Source organism: Choloepus didactylus, chromosome 1 (genome assembly GCF_015220235.1).
Source record: "Choloepus didactylus isolate mChoDid1 chromosome 1, mChoDid1.pri, whole genome shotgun sequence".
Lineage (NCBI taxonomy): Eukaryota > Metazoa > Chordata > Mammalia > Pilosa > Megalonychidae > Choloepus > Choloepus didactylus.
The window spans coordinates 240,165,588-240,182,253 of NC_051307.1; the positions used below are offsets into that span (position 1 = coordinate 240,165,588).

General features: G+C 51.2%; 1 protein-coding gene across 14 annotated transcripts in view; it reads right to left on the reverse strand.

Annotated features, from left to right (window-relative positions):
- The window catches only part of ATP2B2 (ATPase plasma membrane Ca2+ transporting 2), a 389,290-nt gene that overhangs the window by 47,580 nt on the left and 325,044 nt on the right, over positions 1-16,666 (reverse strand). For 10 of the 14 annotated variants that reach the window (XM_037801944.1, XM_037801886.1, XM_037801931.1 and 7 more), the window contains 5 exons: positions 16,147-16,206; positions 10,865-10,906; positions 9,462-9,620; positions 6,840-7,054; positions 506-748 (listed from right to left, as the gene is read on the reverse strand). In XM_037801944.1, coding sequence (XP_037657872.1) covers positions 506-748; positions 6,840-7,054; positions 9,462-9,620; positions 10,865-10,906; positions 16,147-16,206 — 719 coding nt within the window. The remainder of the gene's footprint in view (positions 1-505; positions 749-6,839; positions 7,055-9,461; positions 9,621-10,864; positions 10,907-16,146; positions 16,207-16,666) is intronic. The other 4 variants (XM_037801892.1, XM_037801917.1, XM_037801938.1 and 1 more) reach the window with 2 other exon arrangements.

Genomic DNA, 16,666 nt, shown 5'->3' on the forward strand with positions numbered 1-16,666 from the left:
CCTGCTGGAGAATGTGAGACCACACAGCAGAGATGAGCCATCCCACATCAGCCTACACCCTGCCGAGATCAGCAGAGCTGACCACTTGCGCCACCAGAGGTGTGTGGGGGAGCCCACTAGTCCAGGAGGGCCACCTCGCCAAGCCCAGACTAAACTGCTGACTGGCAAAACTGTAAGCCAAATACACAGCTTTTGTTTTGAGCCACTACGTTTTGGGGTAGTTTGTTACGCAGCAAAAGCCAACCAATAAAAAGTTTTCGTTTGGGGAGTGGCGAGCAATGATGCAATTCAAAAAACACAATTAACAACCATCTTTTTTTTGTTTTTGGTCACCCAAACATTATTGCGATGTTGATGGAATACTATGTAAAAGAAAAATCTGACCATCCCCCCAACACAGGAGGATTTAAAAATATGAACCGTGCCGTTCACCCTTCCTGGTGTTTCTGCAGCATTCGTGGGCTGCTGCTGCCTGTAGCGGAGGCTGCGGCAGGTGCCCACTTACCAGGATCTTGGTGGTGTAGGCGCTGTTGATGGCAATGGCGTGGACCAGCAGCTCCATGGTCTTGGCGTTGACGGAGCTGGGGTCGGGGATGTCCTTGTAGTGGACGTCGCCGACGTATGCCTGCACCACGGTCATGCGGTTGGTAGTCAGTGTGCCTGTCTTGTCCGAGCAGATGGCTGTGGCATTGCCCATGGTCTCACAGGCGTCCAGGTGGCGGACCAAGTTGTTGTCCTTCATCATTTTCTGGGGGACGGGGCGGGTGAGAGGGTGACAGTGAGCAGGGGGAGCTGGGGAGCGCAGGGTGCTGGGATCACCAGGTGAACACGCAGGGCACGGGGCTGAACTGCCAGTCTGCCTGTGCTTCCTACACATGCAGAGGGGCTTGGAGCTGGCAGCTCGGACATCAGGGCTTGTGCGAGTGTGTGTGGCCCTTTCCCATCTCTTTTACTGTTGGAGCCATTTAAAAGGTGTGCTTAATGAACTGTGTTAATTTTGATTACAGAAGTAATCTATACTGTTTATGGAAAAAATAGGGAAAAAGTTAATAAATCCAGGCATAGGTCCTGCCTGAGTATTATAAATCTTTTTCTCTTACACCCAAACATAAATAACTATTTCTTATTTGGTTATGGATTTTTTCAAACATACCAACTTTCACTGGTGCCTGGTTTTCATAATCACCATGATTTTTCCAAAAGTAAATAAATTTAGAATTTATATGTGTTTATAGTTATAGAGAAATATCTGGAAATAAAATGTTAATGTCACTTTCTCTAGATGGCAGAAATACAGGACATTTTTATCTTCTTTTTTAATCTGTAGATTCCATTTATTTTTAAAAAGCAATGAACATGTATTATTGTATTATTACTTGCATAAAATAAAAACCTCAAAATTTGTTTTAAATTAGATACACAAAAAAAGAGAACAGAAACAAATCATCCATAATGTTACCACTCAGAATGGATATATCTTATATATAAACATTCTTGCTTCTTTTTTAAATTTATAGTAAAAATGGAATCCTACTATACATGTTATCTATTTTATTCTATATGCTTCTTTTTCTCTCTGCCCCAGCTCCACACGCCTAGCTTCTTCCAGGTTCTCAAGCAAATAATGTAAGTAAAATAATTCTCAAGGAATTGCTGCATTAGTTTTCTAGTTACCAAAATGAATACCATACACTGGGTTGGCATCACAACAGGAATTTATTGGCTCATGATTTCAGAGGCTAGAAGGCTTTCTTCCTCCTGGGGTCAGTATCTTCTGACTGTCTGGAAAGCTCTGGGGTTCCTTGGCTTTTCTGTCACATAGGAAAGCACATGGTGGCGTCTTCTCCCTTCTTTTCTGGGTTCTGTTGACTTCTAGCTTCTGGCTGCCCCCAGTGGCTTCTCTTCTCTGTCCAAATTCCTTTGCTTATAAAGACTTCAGTCATATTGGATTGAGGCTCCCCCTCATTCAGTCTGGGCTCACCTTAAATAATAACACCTTCAAAGGTCCTATTTACAAATGGTTTCACACCCACAGGACCAGGGATTAGGACCTTAACATGGTTTTTGTGGGGGACATGATTCAATCCCAATAGTCTGCCCTTTGGACCCCAAAAAGACATGTTCTTCCCACAAGCAAAATGCATTCATTCCATCACAACATCCTGAAAGCCTTAAGTCATTTCAGTAACAATGCTAACTACAAAGTCTTAACAAAATTGGTCATGGCTGTGTCCATTCTGGGGCAAAAATTCCTTCTGTCTGTATACCTGTGAAACCTGCAGAACAAGTCATCTGCTTCCAAAATACAATGGTGGGGCAGGCATAGGATAGACATTCCCATTTCAGAAGGGAGAAATTGGAAGGAAAACAGGAGACACAGGTCCCAAACAAGACTGAAACTCAGCAGGGTAAACTCTTAGATTTCAAGGTCTGAGAGTCATCTATAGATACATGTTTTGTCCTCTGGACCTGTTGGAGTGGCAGCCCCACCCATTCCAAGTGCTTGTCCAGAGGCCCTGCTCTCCCTGAAAACTGGGGATGGTGGCCAGGCCCTCTGCAAAGGCTGGGGCACAGGCCCTGCCATCTCTGACTATTGGGGTAGCAGCACTCTCCCTGAACAACGGGGTGCAAGTCCCATGCCCTCCAAGCACGAGCGCAGATGTCCTCCCCACATCCAAGTACAGGGGCAGACCCACTCTTTCCACACACAAGGGTGGCCCATCTCTCTTGGCCCGGGGAGATCTCTTTGGTCCAGACTTATGCTGCCATGGTTCTGTCCATGAAGTCATTCTTCCTTCAATTCACCCCTTCTCTGTCCCTGTCAGTTCAGGCTCGCAGTGGTTATGCTCAAACAAATTTTGCAAAAAACTTGTCCGCTTTGTGTGCAGTTCCAGGGGGTCCAAACCATGAGACTATAGAACCTTCCAAAGATCCTTCTGGGCTAACTGCATTTCCAATCCTGACTTCCACTGACATGGCTGACTGGATCCATGTTTAGCAAAGGGTTGTTCAGTTAAACCTTCACATAAGCCCTGTTTTCTGGAGACTCACTTCCCGAAAGCTCAAGGAGGTCCTGGTAGAGCTGCTTCTGGCCCTAGACTCACAGCACAGTATCTGGACAGGCTGAGTATTTTCCAAATGATTAATTGCTTATTTCCTTGTGCTAACAGTGCAAATATCAGTTTCTCTCTCTCATAAGCTACAAGGAGAAACCAGGCTGCACCTTCCACACTTAGCTTGGCAATCTCCTTAGCTAAATATCCACACCCATTCCTTTTAAGTCCTGCCTTCCTTCCAACATCACAACTCAATTTCACCAAATACTCTGCCACTTTATAACAAGGATTGCCTTTCTTTCAATTTCCAATGACGCATTCATCATTTCCTTCTAAGACCTCACCAGAAGTACCTTTAATGTCCATATTTCTACCAATATTCTGTTCATGATGAATTATGTATACTCTAAAATGGGTCTCTACAGCCTTCCTTTTTTTTTTTTTTGTTTTTAGAACAAGCAGGTAGAAAATTTATTAAGTACCATGTGAGAAGGCACGTGGGCACTTTTGCAAGAAAAGAGGCAAGAGGCGAGAGGCCCTCGACGTTGGGACAATCTGCTTTTATTACTTAGCTTTACTTACTCCCCACCCCCCTCCGTGTTCAGGGCTCTTCCTCCTACCCTCCCTTCTCTCCAGGGTGATGCCTGGTGGTGGATAGTGCACTTGGGTGGGTCACTGCTGCTGGGTGTTTTGCTAAGGTGGGCAGCCCCTAGGCAGGGGGACAAGCTCTCTTGACCTTGATCAACCATCCTTGATCAAGGGCGTCTTCACCTGAGATCTTTCAGGTCCCTGCTCAAGTCTCCCTCAACTTCCCCCTCAGAAAGCTCTTGCCCCTTAATCTTAAGGTTCGTTGAGGGGTGAGGGTCTGTCTTCTGTAGCTTCTTCCTGCTTGTCAGGGGGTGTCAGCCCTACCTGATGGGGCACAGAACTTTCTGGCTCTCTCAATGAGGTCGAGTCTCACTCATTGTTGAACTCTCACAATTCTTCCAGCCTCTACTCATTACCCAATTCCAAAGATGTTTCCACATGTTTAGGTGTTTGTCATAGCAACTCCCCACTTTCTGATACCAAAAACTGTCTTAGTTTCTCAGCCGCTAAAATAAATACCATACAGTGCGTTGGCTTAACTACAGGAAATTATTGGCTCACAGTTTCAGAGGCTAATGGCTTGCTTCCTCCTTGGGTTGTTATCTTCTAGTTGGCTGGCAATCTTTTGGGTTTCTTGGCTTTTGCATCACGTGATGATGCACATGGCGGTGTCTCTTTGGGGTTGCATTGACTTCCAGCTCCTGGCTGCTTCCTGTGGCTTCCCTCCATGTCCAATTTCCTTTGCCTATAAGGACTTCAGCCTTGTTGGATTGAGACCCACCCTCCTTCAGTTTGGGCACATCTTAGTTAATAATATCTTCAAGGGTCCTATTTACAAATGGTTTCACACCCATAGGACCAGGGGTTGGGACCTGAACATGCCTTTTGTGGGGGACACAGTTCAATCCCCAACAACCATCATTCTTAATGCAGACCCTCCCGACATAGCGACCCCATCGAGCAATGAGGGACATGAAGAGCTGTCAGACGTGTGAAGAGTCAGATGGAGTTCTAGTCTGTGCCTAGGATTTTATTCCTTTTATTCCTGTCCCTCATTGTAACTCTTTATAGCAAGTGTAAAAAGGGAGTACAATTAGAATAATTTTAATAGAGGTTTATGTTACTAAAAAAACGAGTATTGGTAGGATTAGATGCTACTGCCATTTCTCTTATAACTTGTGATAACAGCAACAGTAAATGTATGTCGAATGCAGGATCTGCAAACATTTGAATTTGTAATGCACTTCACGGTTTGCAAAGCCCTTCTGCATTTCTTTTCTCCCCTGAAGTTCCAAGAATCCTGTTAGGTCTGCAAGGAGCCTTGTGAATCCATATCCACTGAGGCAAAGTGATGTGACCAAGATGACACACCTGGCTCCTAACTCTGCTCTATTTAACCTCACAGCCTTAATCAATTCCACTGGACCTGAACCCACTGAAGAGGGTTCACCTATTGGGCTTAAGATTCTCTAAGCCTCCCTGTGCACTACATTCTGAAGTGAAACACGCTGTAAGTGGAAAATACGAGTCAGGTTTTGAAGACATGGAAAAAAGAATATCAAATATCTCAATAATTTTTATATTGATTACATATTGAGTTGATAATAATTTTGGACATGGTGGGTTAAGTAAATTAAATTATTAAAATTAATTTTACCCGTTTCTTTTTACTTTTTTAACATGTGGCTCCTAGGAAATTTAAAATATTATATTTCCATTGGACAGTGCTGCCCTAAGTGGTCACCTCTGTTCTTTTGATGGCAGCTCCCAGGGAGCTGGGTGCAGGCTCAGAAAAAGAACTATTTGCCTGTCCTGGGTTGGGGTGCGATACTAAGATGATCAAGTGTCTGCATAAGTAATGCTACCTAAGCACAGCCAGTGCCAGAGACATGAGCTGCAGAAGGAGCAGGGAACAGCAAGTATCTGCGCAAACCAACTCTGTGCGACTGTTAAGGAGACCCCAAGTTTAGCTGGTGGCTGTTGGGGGCCCCCTACTCACGATTGCTCAAGAGTCGCTTTCCCTGGGGCCCCAGTTCCCCGAGGTGCATTGTGTTGGGTGACCCGTTTGGGCTTTGCTTTGTGGAATGGATTTTCTTCGAGAACCCTAAAACAGGGAGATGATAAGGGCCGTATTCTTTTCACAGAGCTGCCACTTTCTGGCACCTGCCCGGAGATCTCTTTTCTGTATGAAATTACATCGGGGAGCCCAGCCCAATTCCAGTTTGGAAACTGATGCTCACTGTGCCCTCCGACGGCTCTGACAATTTCTCAGGGTCTGAGGGTTATAAGACGACCCCAGCTTGGCCCCTGCAGGGTCAGTCTGGCACTGGGACCCTGGGAAACAGGAGCCCAGGATCCTACCCTCAGAGGTGGGGGGGCCCCCACCGGGAAAAGGGAAGAAAATGAGACAGGGATGTGAGAACCTGGGGGTGGGGCCGGCCTTGAAGTACCAGCACCCCAAAGAAGCCCAGACTTGCAGAGCCCTTGGGTTGCTCAACCCTGCATTTGGCCTCTATGAATAACCACAAGTGGAGATGGATTTTGCTATCAGGGCAGAGATTACGAGTGTTTCCCACCGTAACCACTTATGGACCTGCTACTTCTTTACTTACACTTCTTTTAAAACATCTTATATTTTCTGTCTATATCCCGAGGGGAAAGGATTTCCTTAAACTGAGACTTTCTTTTTGTTTTGGGCTTACCTCTTAGAAACTTCTAGGAGTAACCTCTGAGACAAGTTGTGCAAATACCAGGACTACCAGACTTCTGCGTCAATTTTGAGGGTGGGATGGGTTTGGGACCACCAAGCGATGCCTGTATTTTTTTAAAAAGGCGATTTGATTTCCAATGTTTAAAAATCAGGAGAGTTTATATTCAAACCTGGATTTCTGGCTTCTCTTGAAAACAGCGATGCTCTGGCCACCCTGGGGCCTGTGACCCACAGGTGACACTTGGCCACCTGGCTGGGCTGAGGAACGGTGGTCCCCTCTGCCAGGGCTCTCTGGTTTGCCGCAGGCCCCCTGGTGCCCACCTGGGGGCAGGTGAGTTTGGGTTCCTGCCTACATCCTCTCTCTGAGCACCCTACGTGTCCACCCTCGTCTTCGCTCTTTTCCCACCCCCAGAACCGCCCCTCCCCCTACCATCCCGCAGTTGGGGACAGCTCATCTCAGCCGAGTCCCGCTTTCCCCTTCTCACCTTCACCGAGTAGGCCAGCGAGATGGTGACGGCCAGAGGGAGGCCCTCAGGCACGGCAACCACCAGCACGGTCACGCCGATGATGAAGAACTTGACGAAGTACTGCACGTAGACGGGTGTGCACTCGGGCAGCCACGGCTTCTTGTTGACCACGAAGGTGTCCACGGTGAAGTAGAGCACCAGGATGATGACGGTGATGGCCGACATCACCAGGCCTGCAATGTGGGGGACACCTGCTCAGGGGGTGTCTGGGCAGGGAGGGCTCTGGGGTCAGGTGGGCCTGAGCTCGCATCCTGGCTCTGCCATCCACTCGCTTCATGCCCTGGGGCGAGTCTGTGATCCTCCCAAAGCCTCAGTTTCCTCCTCTGTACAAGGGGGACGCACACACAGTCCCTCCTAGGCTTTTGTGAAGTTCCAGTGAGCAGATGCAGTGCTGAGCACAGTTCTTGGCACATAGTAGGTGCTCAAGAAATGCATGCTGAGTAGCTGTAAGAATAAACAAGGCCCAGTTGCCCAGAGCTTTCCCACAATAATGATGTGACCTTAGTAACATCTATTTCCTCATGCATTTCACATGCACCTTTTGTGCACCTTCTATGCGTGAGGGCACACGGCAGCTAGAGATACAGCAATAAAGAAGAAAGTCCCTGCCTTTGAGGACAGGGGGAGGGGGGAGCAGACTACAAACAAATACATGAACAAGATAATTCCAGATACAGACAAATGCTATGAAGAAAACCCTCAGGATGAGGTGACAGAAAGTGATGTGGGGCTGTAGGGAGTGGTTCCTCTAGGTAGGGTGATCAGGGCAGGCTTCCTGGAGGAGGTGATATTTGAGCAGACATTCCATCGATGAGAAGGAGCAGCTGCGGGATGACCTGGGGGAAGAGCATTCCAGGCAAAGGAAACAGCAGCTAGGCATGCTTTTGGCTAAGGAAACTGAGGCTCAGAGAGGAGAAATGCCTTGCTGGAGGCTACAGGCTAGTGAAGCGCTGCATCTGTAACAGATGCAGTTGGGTACTTGCCCAGACCCCCCACCTGCACTTGTCCCCCATCTGCCCTGGGGGCTGTTGCAGGGACTGCTGAGAGCCGCTCACCCCTGAAACCTCCAGAGGGGGACTGTGTTTGGGTGATTGGAGTCTCCTGATCAGGAAGTGTCTGGGAGTGTACCCCCCAATCTGCTGGCCAATATCCATGGCTGGCCGGGGTGGGGTGGGGTGGGGTGGGGTACAAAAGCCCAACCTGCTTGCCTCCAGGTGGGCCACAGCCTCCCATGCTATTCACACTCCTGAGCTCCCCTGGGATCAGGCTGAGACTGGGGCTTCTCCTGCAGCCTCATCTTTATCTGGTTTCTTCCCCAGCCTGGTCCTGCTCCCCTTAGTCTCCATCACCTGAGAGCATCCCCTCAATAAACTGCTTGCCCACCCATCTCAGGCTCTGCTTTTACGAAGCCCGCAGTGGTGGGATGTGAACCCAGCATTGCTTGACTGTGAGCTCTATTCTCTGCAGGGGGCTGATATGGGAGAGGGAGATGAGTGAGGATTTGGAGGGCCACAGGGTTTTTCTCATGGCTTGATTTCCTGCCCCCCCCCCGTTCCATGTTTCTGGGTAGTCTTCCGCACATGGCGATGACGGCGGGATGCAGGAAATCCCTGGGCCCATCGGCTCCCCTCCTTCCCCCCAGCTGCAGAGTTCAGAGCCAGCCCGGCCCCTGTCTGACAGTTGCAGGGGCAGGGAGCCAAGCTCCCGGCAGCCGGGAGCTCTCATCAGGCCCCCGAGTTTAAATATAGGCAGCCAAGCCTGCAATTTGCCTCCCTTCCCCACGCATGGCGCCTATAATTAGAGCCGGGGAGACAGCCACAGAGGATCAAGCAGCCAGGTGGGGCGGCCTTGGCGTTTGCCACATCCTCCCCGGGAGGGGAGGCCAAGGCCCATGTCGGGGGGCCACAGGCTCACCTTGCAGCTGGGCTCGGCTTCCCAGGCCAGAGGGGCTGTCACCACTCATGGCTTACAACCATCACTCAGCTGGGAAGTCTGGCTTGTTGTGCCAGAGCTTAGATAACAGGCCTCTCTTGGGTTGCTGGCACCGCCCTCAACCCCTTCAATTTCCCTCAGTACTTGCAGTTGGGGCGGTCATTATAAAGTCCAGACCCATTCCTGCCCTCCCCTGCTCGAAACTCTTCTATGGATCCCCAGTGCCCTCAAGAGAAAGCCTTGCTGCCTGTAACGCCACGTCCCAATTGATCTGGCCCCTGTCCCCTTTCCAGCTCCCACACAAGCCCAGTGTCACACACTCCATATGTACAATCTCCTTAAATCTTCATGGTGACCCCATGATTTTAAAGGCTCAGAGCTAGGTGAAGCTTCTTGGCTGTAACTGGACAAGAAGCAGGCAGCCTGCCCCCAGAGACCAGGCTTTTAGCTTACTCTTCCGCCTCACTAAGTGCTAATCGAGTGCCCACCGTATCCAGGACTCAGGCTGGTTGATTTGGTAGAGAAGAATGAGCCAAGACCCTTCCCGGGCCCTGCCTTTGCAGATGAAGCAAATGTCTGGGGTCCCACCCTGGGTCCTCCTCTGTCATTCCAGCATGCCTGGCTGCCCACTGTGGCCGGCACACTCACCCGCCTTGCCAATCTGTACAGCCAGCTTGGTGAGCTTGCCCTGCAGCACGGACTTCTCCTTCTTGTGCATGTTGGCCTTCTTCTTGTCATCGGCATCACCACCCTCGGCGCTCTTGAGGGGCTGCATCTCCATGGCGGCGGCCCCGTCCTGCTGTTTGGCTGCAGGGGGCACAGTATGCACACACAAACACACAGACACACGCACATACACACATGGATGCACATGCAGGCACAAGTGCACACAGTCACACATGCACGCATACCAACCCACATGCACAAATGGCACACACATACATGCGCATCCACATCCACATGCACACACATGCATACCCAGACACAATGCACATACAGACACCCCCACATGCACACAGACGCACATGCGTGCAATCCCACGTGCGCACACATGCACGCACACACACACAGGCATGCATAGCAGATGCACACACAGGCACACGCACACACAGGCACACGTCCACATGCACACACACAGGCACACACAGACACACATGCGCATATGCACAGACACACACATATGCATACAGACGCACACACAGGCACACAGATGCACGCAGGCACAGGCACACATAGGCACCCATATGCACACGCAGACAAACATGCACACGCACACACACACAGACACGCAGGTCAGCCTGCAGGGCAGGGATGTTGACCTCTACTGCAGCGAGCAGCTGACTCCCCTGCCTCGGGTCCCCCCGCATAGCCCACTGCTGGCACGGAAGCCCTGTGATGGGGAATCTGCCTCTTCTAGCTAGAGCTCCTGGGTCCTCATGGCACTCACTGCTGGGACCTGGACTCTGGACCCAGCAGGAATGGGCTGGGCTCCCTGTGTCCTGAATGAGCCCACGGACCCCACCCCAAGGGCTCCCCTCACTTTTCCCACATTCGGGCAAGACAGACAGGCTTGGGCTTCACCCAAGTGGTCCCTGGGGCCATGTTCCTGGGACATTAAGTAGCCACCAGGCAGGATGGACCACAAAGAAGGGCTTAGAAGGTAAAAGCGGGTGCCCCTGCCCATGGGTCCCTCCAGCCAACAGGGTCTCTTCAGTGCAGGCTGGTGGCCCTTGGCCCTTTGGGACAAAGACTGGGCCTCCCTTTAATTGCCCAAGAAGCTCAAAGACCCGGCTTCAATTCAAGCCTTTGGTCAAACAGGCAGAGCACCAGGCTCATGGGAAACGGGCTTGTGGGGGTGCTCTCTCCCCAGCAGGAGGTGCCTCTTTATTTGGCCCAGCACCACGTGAATCACAACCATACCCACCCCCCAGGGGCAGCAGACACCTGTGGGTATGGCCATGTCTGCCCCTGGCCCTCCGCGGGTGGGACTCCCAGAATTGTGGGAGAGGGGCTGCAGGGACCCCCAAATCTGGTTAATACAGAAGGGTTACCTTTGCTCTGGGTGGCGTCCACAGTGCCATCCTGCACTTTACCTACACGACAAAGAATTTTAACAGACAACAGAGAACAGACAACACACGGTTGGTCATCACAGAGACCAAATGGGCCACGGACATTCAAGTCACAGACGGAGGGGGGAGGGGGCATCACGGACACGGGGCGGGGCTGGGGCCTGGGGAGGGCTGCGCTGACTTCTGCCCCCTCTACCGGGAACCCCTGGCCTCTGAAATGGAGCAAGTCTGGCCACAGTCCAGCAGCAGGGTCTGTCCGTCCAGACAACGCTTGCTTCTCTGGGGTGGGTGTGGGGGAGCCTGGAGAGAGGCCTTTGGTTTGAATCATTTTGGACCTGTGCATCTTACAGGTTAAGGGACAGCACTTGAGGGTGAGAGGGAACAGTGAGTGCTGGCCGGAAGCAGAAGGAATGGAAGTTCTCAACCCCCATTCGAAGCCTTTAATGATCTATTGCTTGTGGCCTTTTGTGGGCACAGAGGGGGCCAAGGGAATTGTGTTCAGCTACATCCTTGCTGGCTTCCCATAAAGGACAACATGCAAACGTGAGCCAAAGAGAGTTTCTAGAATAGAGAAGGGTTTGGACAAGGTAACGAGGTCAATGTGTTTCTGAGCTTCTGGCTCCAGAAGGGATGGTTTTCCTTTCTCTTTCTTCCCGTGAAGGGCGTGACCTCATGGCATGGACAAGCCCCACTGAGTAAGGTCCAGGCAAAGGGCAAGTGGGGAGCTCCTGGGAAGTGGGCTTTGAAGGACCCAGATGTGTCCAGAGGCTTGGTGGTTGTGCCCTTACTCCCAAGGAGGAGCTGCTGACTCCTCGTGATGACCCCTCTTTCTTTACTCTGAGCTGGACTGGCTTGGGCCACAGAAGGCAGGCAGTGGGGGGTCCCTGTGGGGTCCCTGGGTTCCTCTGCCATGCCACCCCCATATTCCAGGGCCTGATGCTGGCTGGTGCTGGGGAAAGGGCTGGTTCTGAGCACATCAGGCTGCAGGACAGCAGGGAAAGCGTCCACCTTGCCGTGCCCCGCTGGAGGTCCCATTCTCCTACCAGTGCTGCCTGGCAGTTGGGAGGTGGGAGGAAGACCCTCCAAGCCTTGGCAAGAGGCCCCTCTGCAATATGTGAGGTAATGGTGGCCATTGCCTCCAGGAGCTACCTGCTACCCCGTGAGGGAGGCTCCCCTCCAGTCCACTGGGTCTTGTCACCCTGAGGAGGCATTTGATAAGGTGGGCCACCCCTGGAGGTTTACTGCCAAGAGGGTCTCCAAGCTCATGGCCCACAACAGCCCACATGTGCCCGGCACTTTGCTCTGTTCTTTGGGGGGGCTCACAGGACCTCCCACAATTTCATCTAAATCCTCACCACAGCCCGACAAGGGGCACTCTTGTATTAGATCCATTCACAGGCGAGAAACTGAGGCTCAGAGAGTGAAACAGGCTGCAGGGTCTCACACTGGGGAAACAGAGAGCTGACCCTGAAGGCGTGCTCCTTTCTGGCCCGGCCAGGTAGGGACTCTGGGACCTCAGGGGAGGGAGTCCAGGATGCGGTGGTGGGAGTGGGTCCCACAAGCCTTCACTTCACCGCCAACTAGAGGGGTGGCAACCTTTCCCAGCCTCAGCTTCCACCTCTGCAAAATGGGGGTGAGGGTATTTACCTCCCAGAGTGCCCCAGTGTTGTGCATGTGCATGGTCACGCAGAGCATCGTGCAAAGCACGGCCCAGAATTGTACGCTTTAGAAGGGTTTTTGCAAGTGTCATCTCTCGTCAGTCTTCCCGCAATCCCTGCAAGGTGGGGCGGGGAGGGGCTTTCATCAGTCCTCTTTCACAGAGGAGGAAACTGAGGGTCAGAGAGGCTCACAGGCAGCACTCATCTCTTCTGCTCTGCCCTCAGGACTTTCTCAAGCCTTAACCCTCCCAGTAACCCTGTGGCTGTATTATCATCTCCATAAACACTGGCACTGTCATCGCCAGGCCCATTCTATTGGTGACTCAGAGGGGAGAGGTGAATTCCCCATCACAACCCAGGACTAAGTGTGGGGTTGTTCCCATGGCTTCTCAGGGCAAAGGACCAGGGACCTGTCCTGTGGCTTGAAGACAAAGGCCTCTGCAGCTCTACTGTAAAATTGTCTCTACCGGATTAAAAAAACAAACAAAACAAAACAGAAAAAGGCTTTTTAGAGCAAATGGGAATGAACTACAACAATTATTTTTATTTTTAAAAATAATTTTACTAATTGGGCTAAAGGGTGTGAGAGGACTAGTCTTCAATAGCTGGTTTCCAAAGCACAAAGCGGCCTTTATTTGCACCGTGTATTATCAGATGCAACAGCCATGTGTGTGCCCATTAAACCGAGCTGCAATTTCCTCTTTTATTTCCACAGTGACCACGTGGCCAGAAAAATAATCACCAAGGCATTTGTTTGAGGAGCGGAGCTGTGTTCTAGGGGCGCTTTGGTGCAAATGGCTTGGTTTCTTAGAAGCAAGGGGCTTATTTGGGGCTCTCCTTGGCCAAACTTAGGCCCTGCCTGGCCCCCTATCCACGGTGGGATGGCCAGTTCTGGCCTGGTGTGGGACCTGGAAGATGGGCTGTGTTGCAGGGGAGCTGGGGATCCAAGAAGTGGGGCTGCTGCGGGATCCCCAAGGCCCTACTGTGCATCCATTTTCAGTTGCAGCTTTTCCAAACCAGCCTGTGCTCCGTGTATCACCAGGGATGTGGATGCGGAAAGCATCTACTTGTGGGACTCCCTGGAAGGTGACGTGATGAACAAGCTTTTGGGGAGACAGACCACTAGCTGGGGGGCCTGGAAAGTGTTACTTCTCTTCCCTGTGCCTCCATTTCCTCCCCTGGGAAACAGGGATAATAAGGAACACTTGGGGTGGTTGTGCAAAGCCAATAAACAAGGGCATGCTTACGAAAAGCACAGCAAAGTACTGTGTAAATGTCAGGAGTTAATAGTGATGGTTACATGTAAATGAAATGAAATAAAATAAAATGATAATGCCTCCAAGATGAATGGACCCCCTCACTCCCACCCCCAAATTGGAGAAAGCAGACTCAGGGGGAAAGCTGTTGTCCAAGTTATTTTCCTATATCCAAGTCTCCATGATTTGGCTCACAGGAAGGGTTGGTGGGAAGGAACAATTAATTCCCTCTCAATCACCAATAATGTATAATGTGCATACAAATTGCCCTGAGAGTTTGCTGAAATGCTGATTCAGATTCAGTAGGTCTGGGGCAGGGCCTGAGATTCTGCATTTCCATCAAACTGCTACACGATGCTGATGTGGCTAGTCCTGAGACCATGCTTTGAACAGCAACGGGCTTTCAGCTCTGTTTCCCGAAGCATATTACAAGGCAAAGCAATCCCACAAAACTCAGCCAGGAAAGGGCCTGCTGTCAAATCAGCGTGGGAAACCCTGTGGGCTCTACCGCTGCACTCCACACCAACCTAGTCAAGGTTCTGAGAAGTCCCGTAATGTGGAAGAAACCACTTCAGCCCAGGGATTCTTTAACTTATTTGAACACTGGATCCTTTTCTTTGGAGGAAGCCCTGCTTACCACACTTGGGAACCTTATGAGGCACATTAGGAACTCCTGGATTGGGAAAAGGAGCACACCATTTTAGGGCCAGCCAGACCAGGGTCCAAATCCCAGCACTGCTCCTTTCTAGCTGTGTGACCTTGGACTAGTGTCTCTACCTCTCTGAGCCTCTGTTTCCTCATCTTTAAAGCAGGGACAACAAAACCTACACCATAGGGCTGTCATGAGGATTAAATGAGATGGCAAACACAAAATGCTTGGAACGGTGTCTGGCGTCCAGGAGGTGGTCAAGCAAGTTTTTTCTGGGATACCTGGGGTGGGGGTGGGGCTTGCCATGGTTTGGAAGTGAAACTGCCCCTTTTTCCTGGACCTGCCGGGCAGGATGGGGTCTAGATCCTTAGGGCCTGCAGGTTTATATTCTGTTTAGTCCTCCTTCAGCCTCCTTACTCTGACTTGTGACACCTCCCACACCCCAAGCTGTCCTCCTTTCTCCTCCTCCTGAAATAGACCCATGCCCGAATTAGCCCTCCTTGGTGAGCCATGCTTGGCAGAAGCGTCTCACCCAGCCCTTGAGAACTACTAGGTGCTTCCATTTGTGATCACTGAATCCAGGTGGCTCAGCAAGAGGCACAGCACAAGGAGGGAAGTAGAGGGATGGGAGAGGAGAGGAGTTGCATGTTTTTCAGGAGCTTTAAGGAGTAGATAAAATAGAAGAGAAAGTCAGAGCCCAGGGCTCAGTATGCAGCAATGCTGGGAAAAAAGACTGGTCTTGTCTTTGTTTCTCTTTGCTTCTCTGGGGCAATAGTTTCATGCTGGACCCCTACCTGCTCTCAGGGATTCAGAAGCAGCCTAGGTTACTCTTAGCTTACCTGATTTGGGTAAATGGACACTTCGCTGTTCTGAAGATGGGAGGGTACAGAAATAAGAAATCTGAAGGGCTGGGGTGGGGGGGGCAATGGAATGGAATTCCTTTCTGCCCTTGGGGAAGGAGGTTAAGATGCAGATCCCAGGCACACAGGGGCAGCCCGTGCCCCCACCCTCCACCCCCAAGGGGCCAGTAAGAATGCAGAGACCCAACAAACACTCTGGCACAGGCAGCAGCAAGAAACACCAGTCCTCATCGAGGGGCAGAGCTTGGCCCAAGCCTGAGCCCACCCCCTGCCCTTTGGATCCGTGAAAGAGAAGAGGCAGACACATCCACCGTGGCTCAGACATGCTATGGGATGGGGCCAAGTTGCTGAACCCAGGCCTGGGTCCCACCGCCTCGAGGGAATTTTAGAGTCAAGGACTGGAACCTTCTCCAGGGACCCAGAGGCCAGCTTCAGCCCAAGTCCTGAACCCAGGCCTCCTTCCCAAAGCTGGGGCCAGAGTTGCGCTTAAGAGAGGGCCACGCGGGGCGTGATGCAGGGATGCAGCTTCTTGGGGGGGGGGGGGTCCAGATCTGAAGCCAAAGTTGCATTCCTCTTCTGGGCTCCACCGGGGAGGGTCAAGGGCCCAACTGGGTGCAGATGCCATTTTGGAAGCCGCAAGGGGGGCACCAAGTGGATTCCCAGGACGTGGCTCCTGTCTCAAGCGCCTGCCCCTGTGTGAGAGGTGACAGTCCCAGAGCCCATGCACACCCAAGATCTGTGCAGTCCGGAAGAGGGAGAGGAAAGCTCAGAGTCGGGAGTGAGGAGGAGAGAGAGAGATGCCCATCCAATCACGCCCGGAACTCGCCTGGAAACATACCATTGACTAGGCTGGCATTTGCACTATCTGCAGCATTTGAACCTGCCGCACCATCTGCCGCTGCGGGGGGGGGGTGGGAGGGATGGAAAATGCAATGCATCACAATGGAGAAAAGGAACCATGCAGAACAGCAACAATAAAGACATGAACTCATTGGCCAGGAAATAATGTGACTATTCTCAAAAAAAAAAAAAAAAAAAAATCTGTTGGAAATCAAGGAACTCAAATTGGGGGAGTGAAATGCTCCCAGAGAGATGCCACCGAGGGCTGGGGGGAACAACTCAGACATGAAAAGTTTTTGAAATAAAATATGGAGGATGATGAGCGAAGTTAGGTGGGATGGCGCTGTCTGTGGGGAGGGTCCGGACTGAGGCCCAAACCGTCAGGTCGTATGAGAGGGAGAGGGGTCTGGTGGCCCATCAGGGCCAGAGGAGCCACTTCAAAACATTCATAATTTGGTGCAGGGTGGGCAACCCCGTTCAGATGACATTTGCTCGGACCACTGTCACAGAACGTCAGT